The 12,173-nt window shown below is 41.5% G+C and overlaps 1 protein-coding gene across 2 annotated transcripts in view; it reads left to right on the top strand.

Moving 5' to 3' along the window:
* Tgfb2 (transforming growth factor beta 2) overlaps nucleotides 1-10,917 on the top strand; it is an 80,828-nt gene extending 69,911 nt beyond the window's left edge. For both annotated transcript variants that reach the window (XM_051186521.1, XM_051186522.1), the window contains 5 exons: nucleotides 374-506; nucleotides 617-727; nucleotides 3,203-3,380; nucleotides 4,867-5,020; nucleotides 8,084-10,917. In XM_051186521.1, coding sequence (XP_051042478.1) covers nucleotides 374-506; nucleotides 617-727; nucleotides 3,203-3,380; nucleotides 4,867-5,020; nucleotides 8,084-8,242 — 735 coding nt within the window. In that variant the 3' untranslated portion in view covers nucleotides 8,243-10,917. The remainder of the gene's footprint in view (nucleotides 1-373; nucleotides 507-616; nucleotides 728-3,202; nucleotides 3,381-4,866; nucleotides 5,021-8,083) is intronic.
* The last annotated feature ends 1,256 nt before the right edge of the window (nucleotides 10,918-12,173 follow it).

Genomic DNA, 12,173 nt, shown 5'->3' with positions numbered 1-12,173 from the left:
ATCCAGGGACTTGGGAGGGAGGGAGTGGTCTTCTGAACTGAACCATCATCTCCAAGATCCCCAAATCAAAGAAGTGCAGAGACAGAACAACAAAGTCACTTCATAGCATTAAAAAAAAAAAAAAAAAAAAAATTATGGCAGATTCTTACAGAGCTTCTGTCAGCACACGCAATAGATTTCACAGTTACACTTTTCAGAGCAAATGGCCTGTTGTTATGTGTCACATATGGAACCACACTGTCGGGATGCCAATGCATGAATACAGACTTGGCGCTAACTGTCAACAATGACTTGGAATACTGTGGTTGATTTGGGTTCAGTCATTCTGTCAGTGTCCGGCTGAGTGGTTTCTCATGTTCTTTCCCCTCTCTAGATCCTCAAATCCAAAGACTTAACATCTCCAACCCAGCGCTACATTGATAGTAAGGTTGTGAAAACGAGAGCTGAGGGGGAATGGCTCTCCTTTGACGTGACGGATGCCGTGCACGAATGGCTTCACCACAAAGGTTACAAAGTTCTTTCTTGTTCTCTCCCTAGATGTGGTCTGGACAGCTTATGAACTGACTGCAGACTTAGACACATGTACAAATGACTTCCTTAACTTAATGTTTTGCAGACAGGAACCTGGGATTTAAGATAAGCTTACACTGCCCCTGCTGTACCTTTGTGCCATCTAATAATTACATCATCCCGAATAAAAGTGAAGAGCTCGAAGCCAGATTTGCAGGTAATGGAAGCTTCATCCTCACTGGGAGGATGTCTTCTGAGGGGTGATGTCAGCTTGCATGTGAAAATGGCATTGTTTGAGGATGGGTGGGACTGGCTTGGTGGAAGAGAGAAGAAAGTAGAAAAGTGTGCCTGGAGAGGTGGCTCAGTGGTTAGGAGCAGGCACTACTCTTGCAAAGGATCTAAGTTCAGTACCCAGCACCCACACCAGGGAGCTAACAACTGCTTAAAATTCCCTCTGCAGGGGAATCTGGCTACCTCTTCTGTTCTCCAAGGACACCTGTACTTAAGTTCATACACTCACACATGTGCATAATTTTTTATTTATTTTAATTTCATTTGACATTCCAATCACAGTTCTCCCTCCCATCCCACCTCCTGCCCATTCCCTGCCTCTCTCCCAGCCCATTCCCCATCCACTCCCATGAGTGGTAAGGGCTCCCATGAGGAGTCAATAAAACCTGGCCCATTAAGTTGAGACAGGACCAAGCCCCTCCCCCCTCCTTGCAGGGTAAGCATGGCATCCTACCATAGGGAATCAGTTCCCACAAACTAGCTCATGCATCAGCGATAGATCCTGGTCCTACTGCCAGGGCCCCTCAGGTACACCAAGATACACAACTGTCTCCCACATGTAGAGGGCTTAGTTCAGTCCCCTGGAGGCACCACGGCTGTGGGTCTAGAGGTCATGAGTTCCCAGCAGCTTGGTTCTCCTGCCTCTGTACATTTCTCCATCATGATCTTGACCTTCCTTGCTCATGTATTCCCTACTTCCTCTCTTCATGGATAACCCTGGGAAGGGGAATTAGATGAGATCTCCTGGGTAAACTGTGGGTGGTGGGGAGCAGTAAAGGCTAGGAACATGAGGGAATGGGATGGTCAAGTTGGGGGAGGGACAAAGTGGGAGAGCAATGAAAGAGCTATGGTGCTGGTGAAATTCCCAGGAATTCACAAGGGTGATCTCAGCTAAGACTCCTAGCAATAGTGGAGAGGGTGCCTGAACTGGCCTTCCTCTATAATCAGATTGGTGACTATCCAACCTGTCATCACAGACCTTTCATACAGATACAGATATCATACAGATACAGAGATCCACAATTAAGCACCAGGCAGGCCAAGCTCTGGGAATCCACACATATACATAATTTAAAAATGCAAATATTTCCTTTTTAATGGAAAGGATTGGAAGGAAGGAATAGACTCCAGATTTTCACTGCTTGTTGCCTAGTGATAAAACTGTAAACTATTGGTCTGTGAAGCCTTTATTCCTCACTCTAACTAAGCAAGTCAGCTTCCTACCTGCTGAGATGATTGAAGTCAATAGCAGGATTCAAGGAAATCCATTTCGAACCCCAGAAGCAAAATTTCAAGCACCAACAAGTACATTTCATCAAAGACAAGAATGGTCCCCCATCTCAGTCTCTGTACCTTACCTTCCAGGTGTCAGGACGAACCACCACTTTCTAGCCTGCACCCACTATTGCAAGTGGCTTCCCTACCAGATTTCAGTGGCAGCTAATAAACACAGAATGGGGCTCTCATTTCCCCTGCTCACCTTGGAGTTGAGTTCATCAATATACAGAGTGAATAAAGGTGTCGAGGGTTCAAGTCATTTGACTTACAAGACAGTGAACTATTGGGTGAGAAGGTGAAAGGGAAGTCCATGGTAAACACTGTTGTGGCATCTGCCATCCTTTCCTCATAACCTCACCTGGGACCTCAGTCCACTTTTAGCAATCCCCAGCAGCCCATGGTCATGGAAAAACACTCCCTGAAGGGGTAGAGATTTATTTTGGTCTCTGACCTAACTGAGATTCTCTGAGTGGAGATTAAATGCTTAAACTGGCACTCTCCCGAGCATGTTTAGGGGGCTTGAGTTTCTAAATCTCAGATGGAATCAGAAAAGTGTTGAGGATGCCATAAAGTAAATGAAAAAGCTCTTTCTGAGCAGCTTCCCAAAATAGCATTAGGTAAGGGTGACTCCTGTTTCACTTGAACCAAGTTCACGGCCGTTTAGCTGCACTCAGGTTATGCTCATTAGGAAAGTCTCTGGGTTGACGGTCTCTGGAAAAGAGGGAACCAGCAGGCGACAAGGCATGCTCTATGGCTGTGTGCTCTGTTGCTGAGAGTTTGAACATAGCCCACACTGAGGATGAACTAAAATAAACTGCCTAGATTGCCCTTGGACCATAGGTCAAAGACTTTTTGTAGTGACTTTTCCCAGTAACAGCCATGCCTTCAACAGAACTGCCCCTGGACAAGAGGCCCATTCAGATGTGTTCATTGTCCCTTGTGCGAGGCCCATTGTGCCATATCTGCTTCTGTGGGGAATGATGATAGCCAGTCAGTGCAGCTGCAATAGTCATCACTGTTGTTTGTGACTGTGTGCATGAGGAAACTATATTGTATAAATGTTGCTGCTTATATTTGACAAAGGTAAAGCTAAATGTTTATTACCCAAATGCATCTTTTCAAGGTATTGATGGCACCTCCACATATACCAGTGGTGATCAGAAAACTATAAAGTCCACTAGGAAAAAAAACAGTGGGAAGACCCCACATCTCCTGCTAATGTTGTTGCCCTCCTACAGACTGGAGTCTCAACAGTCCAACCGGCGCAAGAAGCGTGCTTTGGATGCCGCCTATTGCTTTAGGTAAAGAAATGAAAATAAAAACAGATGATTGCAACTGCCAACTCTTGCATTGCCTATGCTTTCTTCTTCATATATTGACCTGAATTGAAGTCATTGCTCAAGGACAGGGATAGTAAAGCCTTTGGATTTCATGGCAGCATTCTCTCCAAAGAATTTCTAAAAATATTTTATTTTTTATAGTACATCACTTCCTCCCTACAACCCCTCACTTTTATCCCATGCTCTATCCAAATTTCATGGTCTCTTTTTCTTCAGTTATTATTGTTACACACGCACGCAGCAGCCACACAAATAAATACATAGATGCAACTTTTTGACTCCAATTAGTGTTGCTTATTTATATATGTTTTGGCTGATCACTTTGTGTTGGATAACCAATTAGGGGGTGCATCTCTGGAGAAGGCTAACTCTTCATCTCTTAGCCATCCTTAATGGCCTATAGGTCTGTATCTGGGAGAAGGGCCCTGTGACATTTACCCCATCCTTGCTGGCATGTCAATTGGTGTCCTTGTTTGGGTCTTGTTTAGGCAGCCATATCATTGATGCTTCTTGAAGACTTTCAACAGTTCCTTCCCTGCTGTGGTTCTAGCTCTCTATCAGTGAACCAGGTGTGAAAAGAGAAAACTAGCCCTGAGTGTTTCCTACAAGTCTCTCTAATGTGCTTGGGTTCTGATAAGTTCTGATAGCTCTTTGCCCACAAAGTAAATGCAAGTTTCCTTGAGGTTTTGGCTAGATCAGTAAGATCCATCATTATAGGAATTCTTCACCTGAGGTTTGATTTCTTTCTGAGATGTAGAAATAAGATGGCAGAAGAAGGGTGATGACCATACCTTTGTCTGCAAGAATTTATTTGTCATTTATGTGTGAATTCTTGAAGGGGAAGATTCATGGGCTTTGGTGCTCCTTGTAGGGGGAGGACTTCTTGTTTTGGAAGTTGTATATCAGGGGCAGAGTACCATTCATGAGGTGTTCACCATGTCATAGATCACAGACAGAAGAGGATATTTTGGTCAGCAAAGACAGTGATTATGGCAACAAGACTTGATATTTCTTGAACTCTGACTCACTTCTTGATATAGTAACAAGTGATAAAGCATAGGATAAGTTCTCAAAGGGAAATGCCTCTATGGGCTCTCTGAAAATATCTTTTGTACTTTATTTATTGTGTGCACAAAATAGCAGTAGAGGCTAGATGGCAGCTGTTCAGCAGGATGGACACTGTCCCTCTCTACTGTCTTCTTGTTTACTCTTAGTTCATTGAAGATGAATATTGATTTTCTAGGTCACAGACAAGAAGGCCAGGGTATAGAATACATACTGGAAAGTAGTCCAGGGACTCATTGTGGTATTGCACTGTTGATGTGGGATGACAAGAGAGACATCAAGGCCAGTCTCATAGTGTTTGCTGTAAGTGGAATGAGTGAATGACTCAGTTTTCTGACTCAGGGTGAGATGCATGCGAAATCAACTTTTCTTCTTTTAACAGAAATGTGCAGGATAATTGCTGCCTCCGCCCTCTTTACATTGATTTCAAGAGGGATCTTGGGTGGAAATGGATCCATGAACCCAAAGGGTATAATGCCAACTTCTGTGCTGGGGCATGTCCGTATCTATGGAGTTCAGACACTCAGCACACCAAAGTAAGTATCTGAATTATTTGCCTCTCCTACTCATACCTCAGTCAGTAATGATAATGACAATGATAATAATAACAATGCCAAACTCAACAGTTGTTGTGAAATACACATATATATTTAAGGTGAATATCTCTAAAACTTCATTTGTTGGTGGTTGCTTTTGTTGATACAGATCTCATTGTGTAGCCTTGGTTGTCCTGAGGCTCACTATGTAGATTAGGCTGGCCTTGAATTTATGACCTTCCTTCTGCTTCTGTCTCTCAAGTGTTGGGATTATAGGCGTGTACTACCACACCCTTCTCTCTAAATCTTTATGATTAGGACCAAAAGTGAACACTTGGCTAAATATTTTATCCAGTTTCTTTAATGAGGACAGAGGGCTAACTCAGCAAGAAGATCAAAGAGTGGATCCCATGCATCCCTAGCCCAGATGAGCACAAATTTTCTCTATATACTGATATATTAATCCATGAGTTTCCTCTTTGTGGCACGTGGTGTAGAATTTTTAAAGATGGGAAGAACTTTAGATTTGGTCTTGTTCAAACAGAATTTTCCTAAAAACAAAGAAATTAGATTTAGATTGTGTGGGTGCCTTGCCCAAGATGAAAGTGAAACCAGTGATAGCCCAGAGGTTGGATTGTAGCCCTGTTTGTTTTATAACCCAGTCCCCATTGCTCCATCTTTCTGAGCTGAATTCCTAAAATGTGGCAGCAAGTAGAGGTTTCTGTTCTGCTCTTTATGCCTCTGTAAATCTCCTTATTAAAGAGGCATTAGAAGCATTGCCTTCACTGCAGGGTAGGAAAACGAGTCTGCTGCCAGCAGATCGCATTTGGCTGACTGAATTCAAGAGTTGGGGGGGTTATCAATTATTTTAGGCAATCTGTGTTATAAAAATGGTTCTTCCTGCTTATGAAAAATTATGCATTAGTGGAACGTGAGGTCTATTTACTTATAAATGCCTGCCTGGACTGGAATTGAAATGGACAAACATGGCTTCCCCTCCTCCAGTCATTTTCCCAGTGCCCCTGTAGGCTTGGTACTCAGGGGTGACCACGTGCTTGGCCATGTGAGGGAAGCTGGCTCATGCCTGTCCCTTTGTCTGAGCTCTCTGGCCAGCCTGCTTCATCTGGACTGCGACAGCAGTAGCTGTAACTCGGGCAGGGCTGGGCTGCCAAGTTGAAATGTAATTCTCCCTGATACACAGAGGGAGTGTGTGAGGGCTGGGGCCAGGCTTGTTTTTCAAGGAGGAGGAAGAATAACTGTCATGGTCACAAATATGTGGTTTGGACAGTTCCCCAAGAAGCCAGAGGTAGCCTAATAAAGTAGTCAGTGTTGCTGCGCTCAAGAGGTCTCTTGTCCTCAGTTGAAAACATCCCAGGGAATCTCGAGGAAAAGGTCACTTGTTTGACTAACACATTAATGGCATCCTTAGAAATGTCACTGTCATCACTGGGTAACCTACACACTTCCATCAACAAGAGCCACTCACTCCTGTGGTGGAGACTGGGACAAAACTGCAGAACTATGTACAGCACTTTGTCTTCTATTGGAGGACTTGGTATTTAGTTCTTAAGCTTAGCCATCCCCATTTAGCATGAGGAATGTTAATGGATGGTTAGTTACTATTATTGTTTTAAGCAAAATAGAAGAAAGTGAACAATTGAAACCATACATTAGGCAGGAGGATTGTGGGTTTAAGGCCAGCTTGAACTATATAGTGAGTTCAAGGCCAGCCTGGTCTGTTGTATAGTGTGGGCTACAAAGGAAGACTTTGTATCAAAGTGTGATGAAACAAAGACTCCATGTGGCTTTCATGCTGCTTTCTCCTCCATTCTTTACATCACTGTAATTATAAGTCAGGGTAAGTAAAAGCATTTTTTGAAAATGAAACTGTGACATTTCATTGGCCTGTGGAGACATTTAACAGGAAGTTATCCTGATGCAGGCAGACATCCTTTCTATACCCGAGTATAGATTATAGTTCTTACAAGAACTTCAATGGGATAGTTTATCCTTCTATTTGTCATTTTGTCCCCAAGCATATCAGTCATATACTGTGCAGACAAGAGCTTCCTAGAGTTACAAACATAAACAAAGTTAGTCAAGTCCCTGAGCCCAAGAAGCCTTTAACCAGTGTGGGAGTGTAAAATAGGTATTCATGGAACCTTGGTTCCAAATTTAAATAGAAACAAGGCCAAATAGCAGGAGGACTGGGGTCTTTGTATAACAAAGGCCAGTAGATGATTTGAAAAAAAATTAGGAAAATCTGCTAACTGAACAATTTGGTGTAATCTGACATTTTATGGAATCATTTGTTTAATATGCACAAAAAGAACAAAAGGCATCCTGTGGGAAAAGTCTAAATTGGTCATTACTAAGGTTCCAATCCAGTCTGACCATAATTTAGAGGTAAGAAAAAAATAATTAAGATTGCCTACTCAGTGGTCCTGAGCTCTAAGCCGAGGAGATGACTCAATGGATAAAATGCTGTAAGCATCAGAACTTGGAGTTCATATCACCATCAACCACATAAAAGCTAATGTGGTGATTTATTCTTATAACCTCAGAGATGTGAGGGACAGAGACAGGAGGATAATTGGAATTTGCTGACCAAGCCAACATAGCCAAATGAGCTACAGGTTCCATGAGAGATCAGCCTAAAATAGATATATAGATGATAGATAAATAGAAGGGTAGATAGATGGATAGATAGGCAATCAGACAGACAGATGATAGATAACAGAGATAATAGATGATAGACAGACAGATAGATGATAGATAGGCAGAAAGACATAGATAGATAATAAATAGACAGATGATAAATTATTAATAGATAGATTGATTGATCAATAGATAGATAGATGACAGACAGATAGGTAGGTAGGTAGGTAGATAGACAGATAGATAGATAGATAGATATAGAGAGAGACTGAGGAAGACACCCAACATCAACCACTGGCCCCTGCTTTCAGGTGCACACACATGCATGTAAGTACAAAGTTTAAAAATAAAATAAATGAAACTAATCACTTGCTTGTGTGTGTGTCCCTGTGTTGTGTCACTCAGGTCCTCAGTTTGTACAATACCATAAATCCCGAAGCTTCTGCTTCCCCTTGCTGTGTGTCTCAAGATCTGGAGCCACTGACCATCCTCTACTACATTGGCAACACACCCAAGATCGAACAACTTTCCAACATGATAGTCAAGTCTTGTAAATGCAGCTAAGGTCCTCAGAAACGCCACGGCACGAAAATCACGGTGACAATGACACACGACAACGACAATGACGATGATGATGTTCGTGACACGAGGGAGTTTTGATTCATCAGTGTTTAGGAAAATTGGAGAAAAAGCGGTACTAGTTCAAATATTTTGCGAGCTTGTGTTCTGTTTGTTAAAACTGGCATCTGTGATTACAGCAACAACAACAAAACCATGGAAGGCTTTAGTCTGCATTTCACCTACTTTGTGAGAGACACAAAAGAAAACATCTTTTTTTTTTTTTTAATGGAAAAAAATAAACACTGGAAGAATTTGTTAGTGTTAATTATGTGAAAGAAAAAAACAAAACAAAACAGGAAAATCCGTTCGGTGGAGTTGTACGTATTGTTTCCCCCCCACACACACCTCAACCCTGCTTCTTTCTCCTGGTTCCTCTGTATTGCTCTGCAGTACACACTTCCCCTGTCCCTTTCTCTGAGCTATCAGTGGGTTATTTATTGTGTGTTACTATATAATGAACTTTTCACTGCCCTTGGAAAACAAAACAGGTGTATAAAGTGGAAACCAAATTCTTGGCCACAAACTCATGGATGACTTAAGGAATTTGAACTCAAACAGGCTGGAAAAACAGGAGGGCATACAGGGATGAAGCCCCCATGAGTCCTTATATGACTGAGCAACTCTGAGGAGGATAGAAACCCCAAGAAGATGTTCTGTGCACCAACTGCTTGCAGAAGCTTCATGGACGGCCATACTCTGAGAAGGCCTGTTAACGACAAAAATTTGGAGTCAGTGGGAATCTGGAAGATTCCTTTTTTTCTTTTAATTGTAAATGGTTCTTTGCCAGTTTAAGCAAGCCAGTGAAATGTTGACCTGTTTTGACGTGTATTGTCATACTTTGGACCGTGAAGTGTCTGTAGAGCTCTGATACAGGTGTTTTCCTTTGTCTTGGTATATGTAATCACACTGATACTATTAAAATAGATGGGTCTAGAAGCCAGCAAAATTGAAAACACATCTGCAAATCTGTTTTTACAAACTATTAAATCAAAACATTAACTACTTTATATGTAATATGTAGATCCATACCATATTTTTGATATTCTGTAATAATGATTATGGTTTAGATTGAACTTAAATTTGACTTTTTTTTTTTTAATGATCATTTGAAGATTGTATGTTTGTTTCCTTTAGCTGGCCAGTACCTTTGAATAAAACCCCTAGATTTTGACTTGCACTACAAACTCATTTTTAAAATAATTATCTCCTCTGCTTGTCTTTTATGTATTGTCCATTTCATGACCTAAGATACCTGGTTCCATTTTCCCCTCTTACTTTTCTTTTCCAAAAGACAAAAAACAAAGCAAACAAACAAAACCAAAAAGGTATGTTTGAGTTCCACAGTCTTCCTCCATCTCTTCTATGTCAGTACTAACTAGTCAGGTTGGATGGCAAAGCTTCTCCCAGAAATATGGCTATGTATCAATGCAGATAATTGAACACAAACGTAGTGTTAGAGAGGGTTTAAGACTCCGAACTCAGAACCCTGGTGACTGGGTGAGGAAAAGTTTCTCTAGCTTCCTTTAGTCCATATATTTGTGGAATTTTGTTGCTGTTAAAACATAGACAGTTAAAGGGGGGTGGGTGAGGCACCTTTTTATTTAATTGGGCTTTTGGTTTCTTGGGGAGAATTGAGAGATACGCCCTTGGATTGGGTTTTTCAAATGGGAAAAAAGTCCAGACCAGCAATTGTCAATTTATTCATTTCCCCGAAGTTCAGGCCTTGAAAGAAATTCTTTGAAGGCTGAAAAGGCACAAGCCAAATTCTCCTTTGTCAAATTTTCTTCCTTTCATCTGGGTGAGAACACTCTATGGCTGAGGTTAGCTTTGGCTTAAGGAAATATGTTGTCCTATTTTTCAGAGGTGAGACCTGACAACGGGCTTTGTCACTTACTTAGCTTCAAAATGTAAGCTAATCTATAAAACAGTATTTATGGTCTTACCAGAATATTGACTTTATGGAATATTTATGGTCTTACCCAAAGGGCAACATAGTGAGATATGAATAAAAAGAGAATGTCTTTGACATGGTATACTTATTTGGGGAACTTCCCTCAAAATTCGTGAAAATGGAGGAAAGGGAATTGCCAACCAGAAGACAGACAACAAGTGCTGGTGAATGGCTCTTGTGTCCCGTGGAACACAAACCCAGATTTGCCTGTGTGTTCATTTTCTGTCCCCTTCCACTCTTCTGTTAGTTCTGTATAAACACCCCCCCTATTTCTGCATATATTTTCCTCTCAGACAAAATGACCGGTTTTGATCTGTATGATTTTATCTCTCCATCTGAATGCACTGACTGCTCTTTTGTAAGGTTTCTTGAACTTTTTTCTCTCTCTCTTTTAAAGTCTGTGGGGTCTACAGGTCTTTATTTCTATTAATAAATATTGCCATGGGAGGGGTAAGAAGAGGGAGGGAGGGGTGTGTTAGCATATGGGTGGGGCCGCAGATTGTATGTGTTAATCGACAGTACAATTTTATGGTTGGCATGGTTTTTTAAAAAAATGGAATATAAGAATAGCTGTTATGTGTTTTGATGACCAATTATACTGTATTTTAACACAATGTATGTCTGGTTTTTGTGGTGCTCTAGTGGTAAATAAATTATTTCAGTTATATGTTGCTGTGTTCTTCCTATCAAAGGATCATGTTTGAGACTAGAAAACACATGTACACAGTGAGATGACAGTTCCACTGAAAAAGGCTGTCTACTGTGTTTTTGTCACATAGCTGTTTACTTCAGAAATACCATGCTACAGCTTCAGGGCCAAAACATAGCTATCAAGGACCAAAGAAAGGCTTCGCTGTCTTTTTATTTTCTCATTTATTACTATTTGGTAATTGTTTGGGATTTAGTTTCCACCCAGCTTGACTGTCTACCAGGAAAAAAAAATGCAGAGATATTTGGGCCATGATTAGGCTTTCTGGTACTATGTTCTGCCAATCCCAAGGCCAAAAGAACCGGTCTAGACAGGATCCCCTGTCGCCCCATAACTTGGATAGTTACTGAGCTAGCCAGATATAACAAAAGCCATGTGTACTTTGGGGGTCGTTGCTTGAGAACAGTTACTCCTGTCTCAGTTTTACCCATAGCACTGTGCACAGACACATACACACAAACATGTGTGCTATTCCTCAAATCTCCTTGGCCCTTACCTATAGTACCCCACTTAAGAGAGTTACCAACCTCTTAATATAAAACTGGTGAGAAAGTAGACGAGACTCAGTCTGCTCTTCTTGCTTTTCCAATGATAGAACTTACTTGGTACCCGCTGTGTTGTCCACATGTTACAGAAACAAGCCATCAGTTTGAGCATGGAGGTAGAATAGAGGAAGGGTCCCTCCTCTGCCATCTTGTTGTTTGTTTCTGCCAGAGTGGAAGAAAGCTTTCCTTTCTCTAATCTCAGTCCAGGGTCCTGTGTAGAATGAGATAGCCAAAATCTGTCATCCATCCTAGCTCATGTCACAGTTAATTGATGGGTGAGAATGACAGAGTAGTATACAGGCTAGGCAATGGAAAAAAAAAACCATCTAGGAGCCCCAAAACATTGGAAATTTTTCCATTCACTCTCTTTACTAACAGTATCTTTCCTCCTTCCTTCCTTTTCTTTCTTTCTTTTTCTTTTTATTTCTTGTTTTTTTTTTTTTTTTTTTTTTTTTTTTTTGAGACACAGTTTCTCTGTAGCTCTAGCTGTGCTGGAACTCACTCTGTAGACCAGGCTGGCCTTGAACTCACAGAGATCCACCTGCCTCTGCCTCCTGAGTGCTGGGATTAAAGCTGTGTGCCATCATTGACCAGCTCCTTCCTTCCTCCCTCCCTCCCTCCTCCCCTCTCTTTCTGGTGGTGGTCTTGCAGACTGAATGTAGGGCATTC

Source organism: Phodopus roborovskii, unplaced genomic scaffold, assembly GCF_943737965.1.
Source record: "Phodopus roborovskii unplaced genomic scaffold, PHOROB, whole genome shotgun sequence".
In the NCBI taxonomy this organism is placed as follows: Eukaryota; Metazoa; Chordata; class Mammalia; order Rodentia; family Cricetidae; genus Phodopus; species Phodopus roborovskii.
Note: the sequence above shows the minus strand (reverse complement) of the source record. Positions and strands in the feature narration are given on the sequence as shown.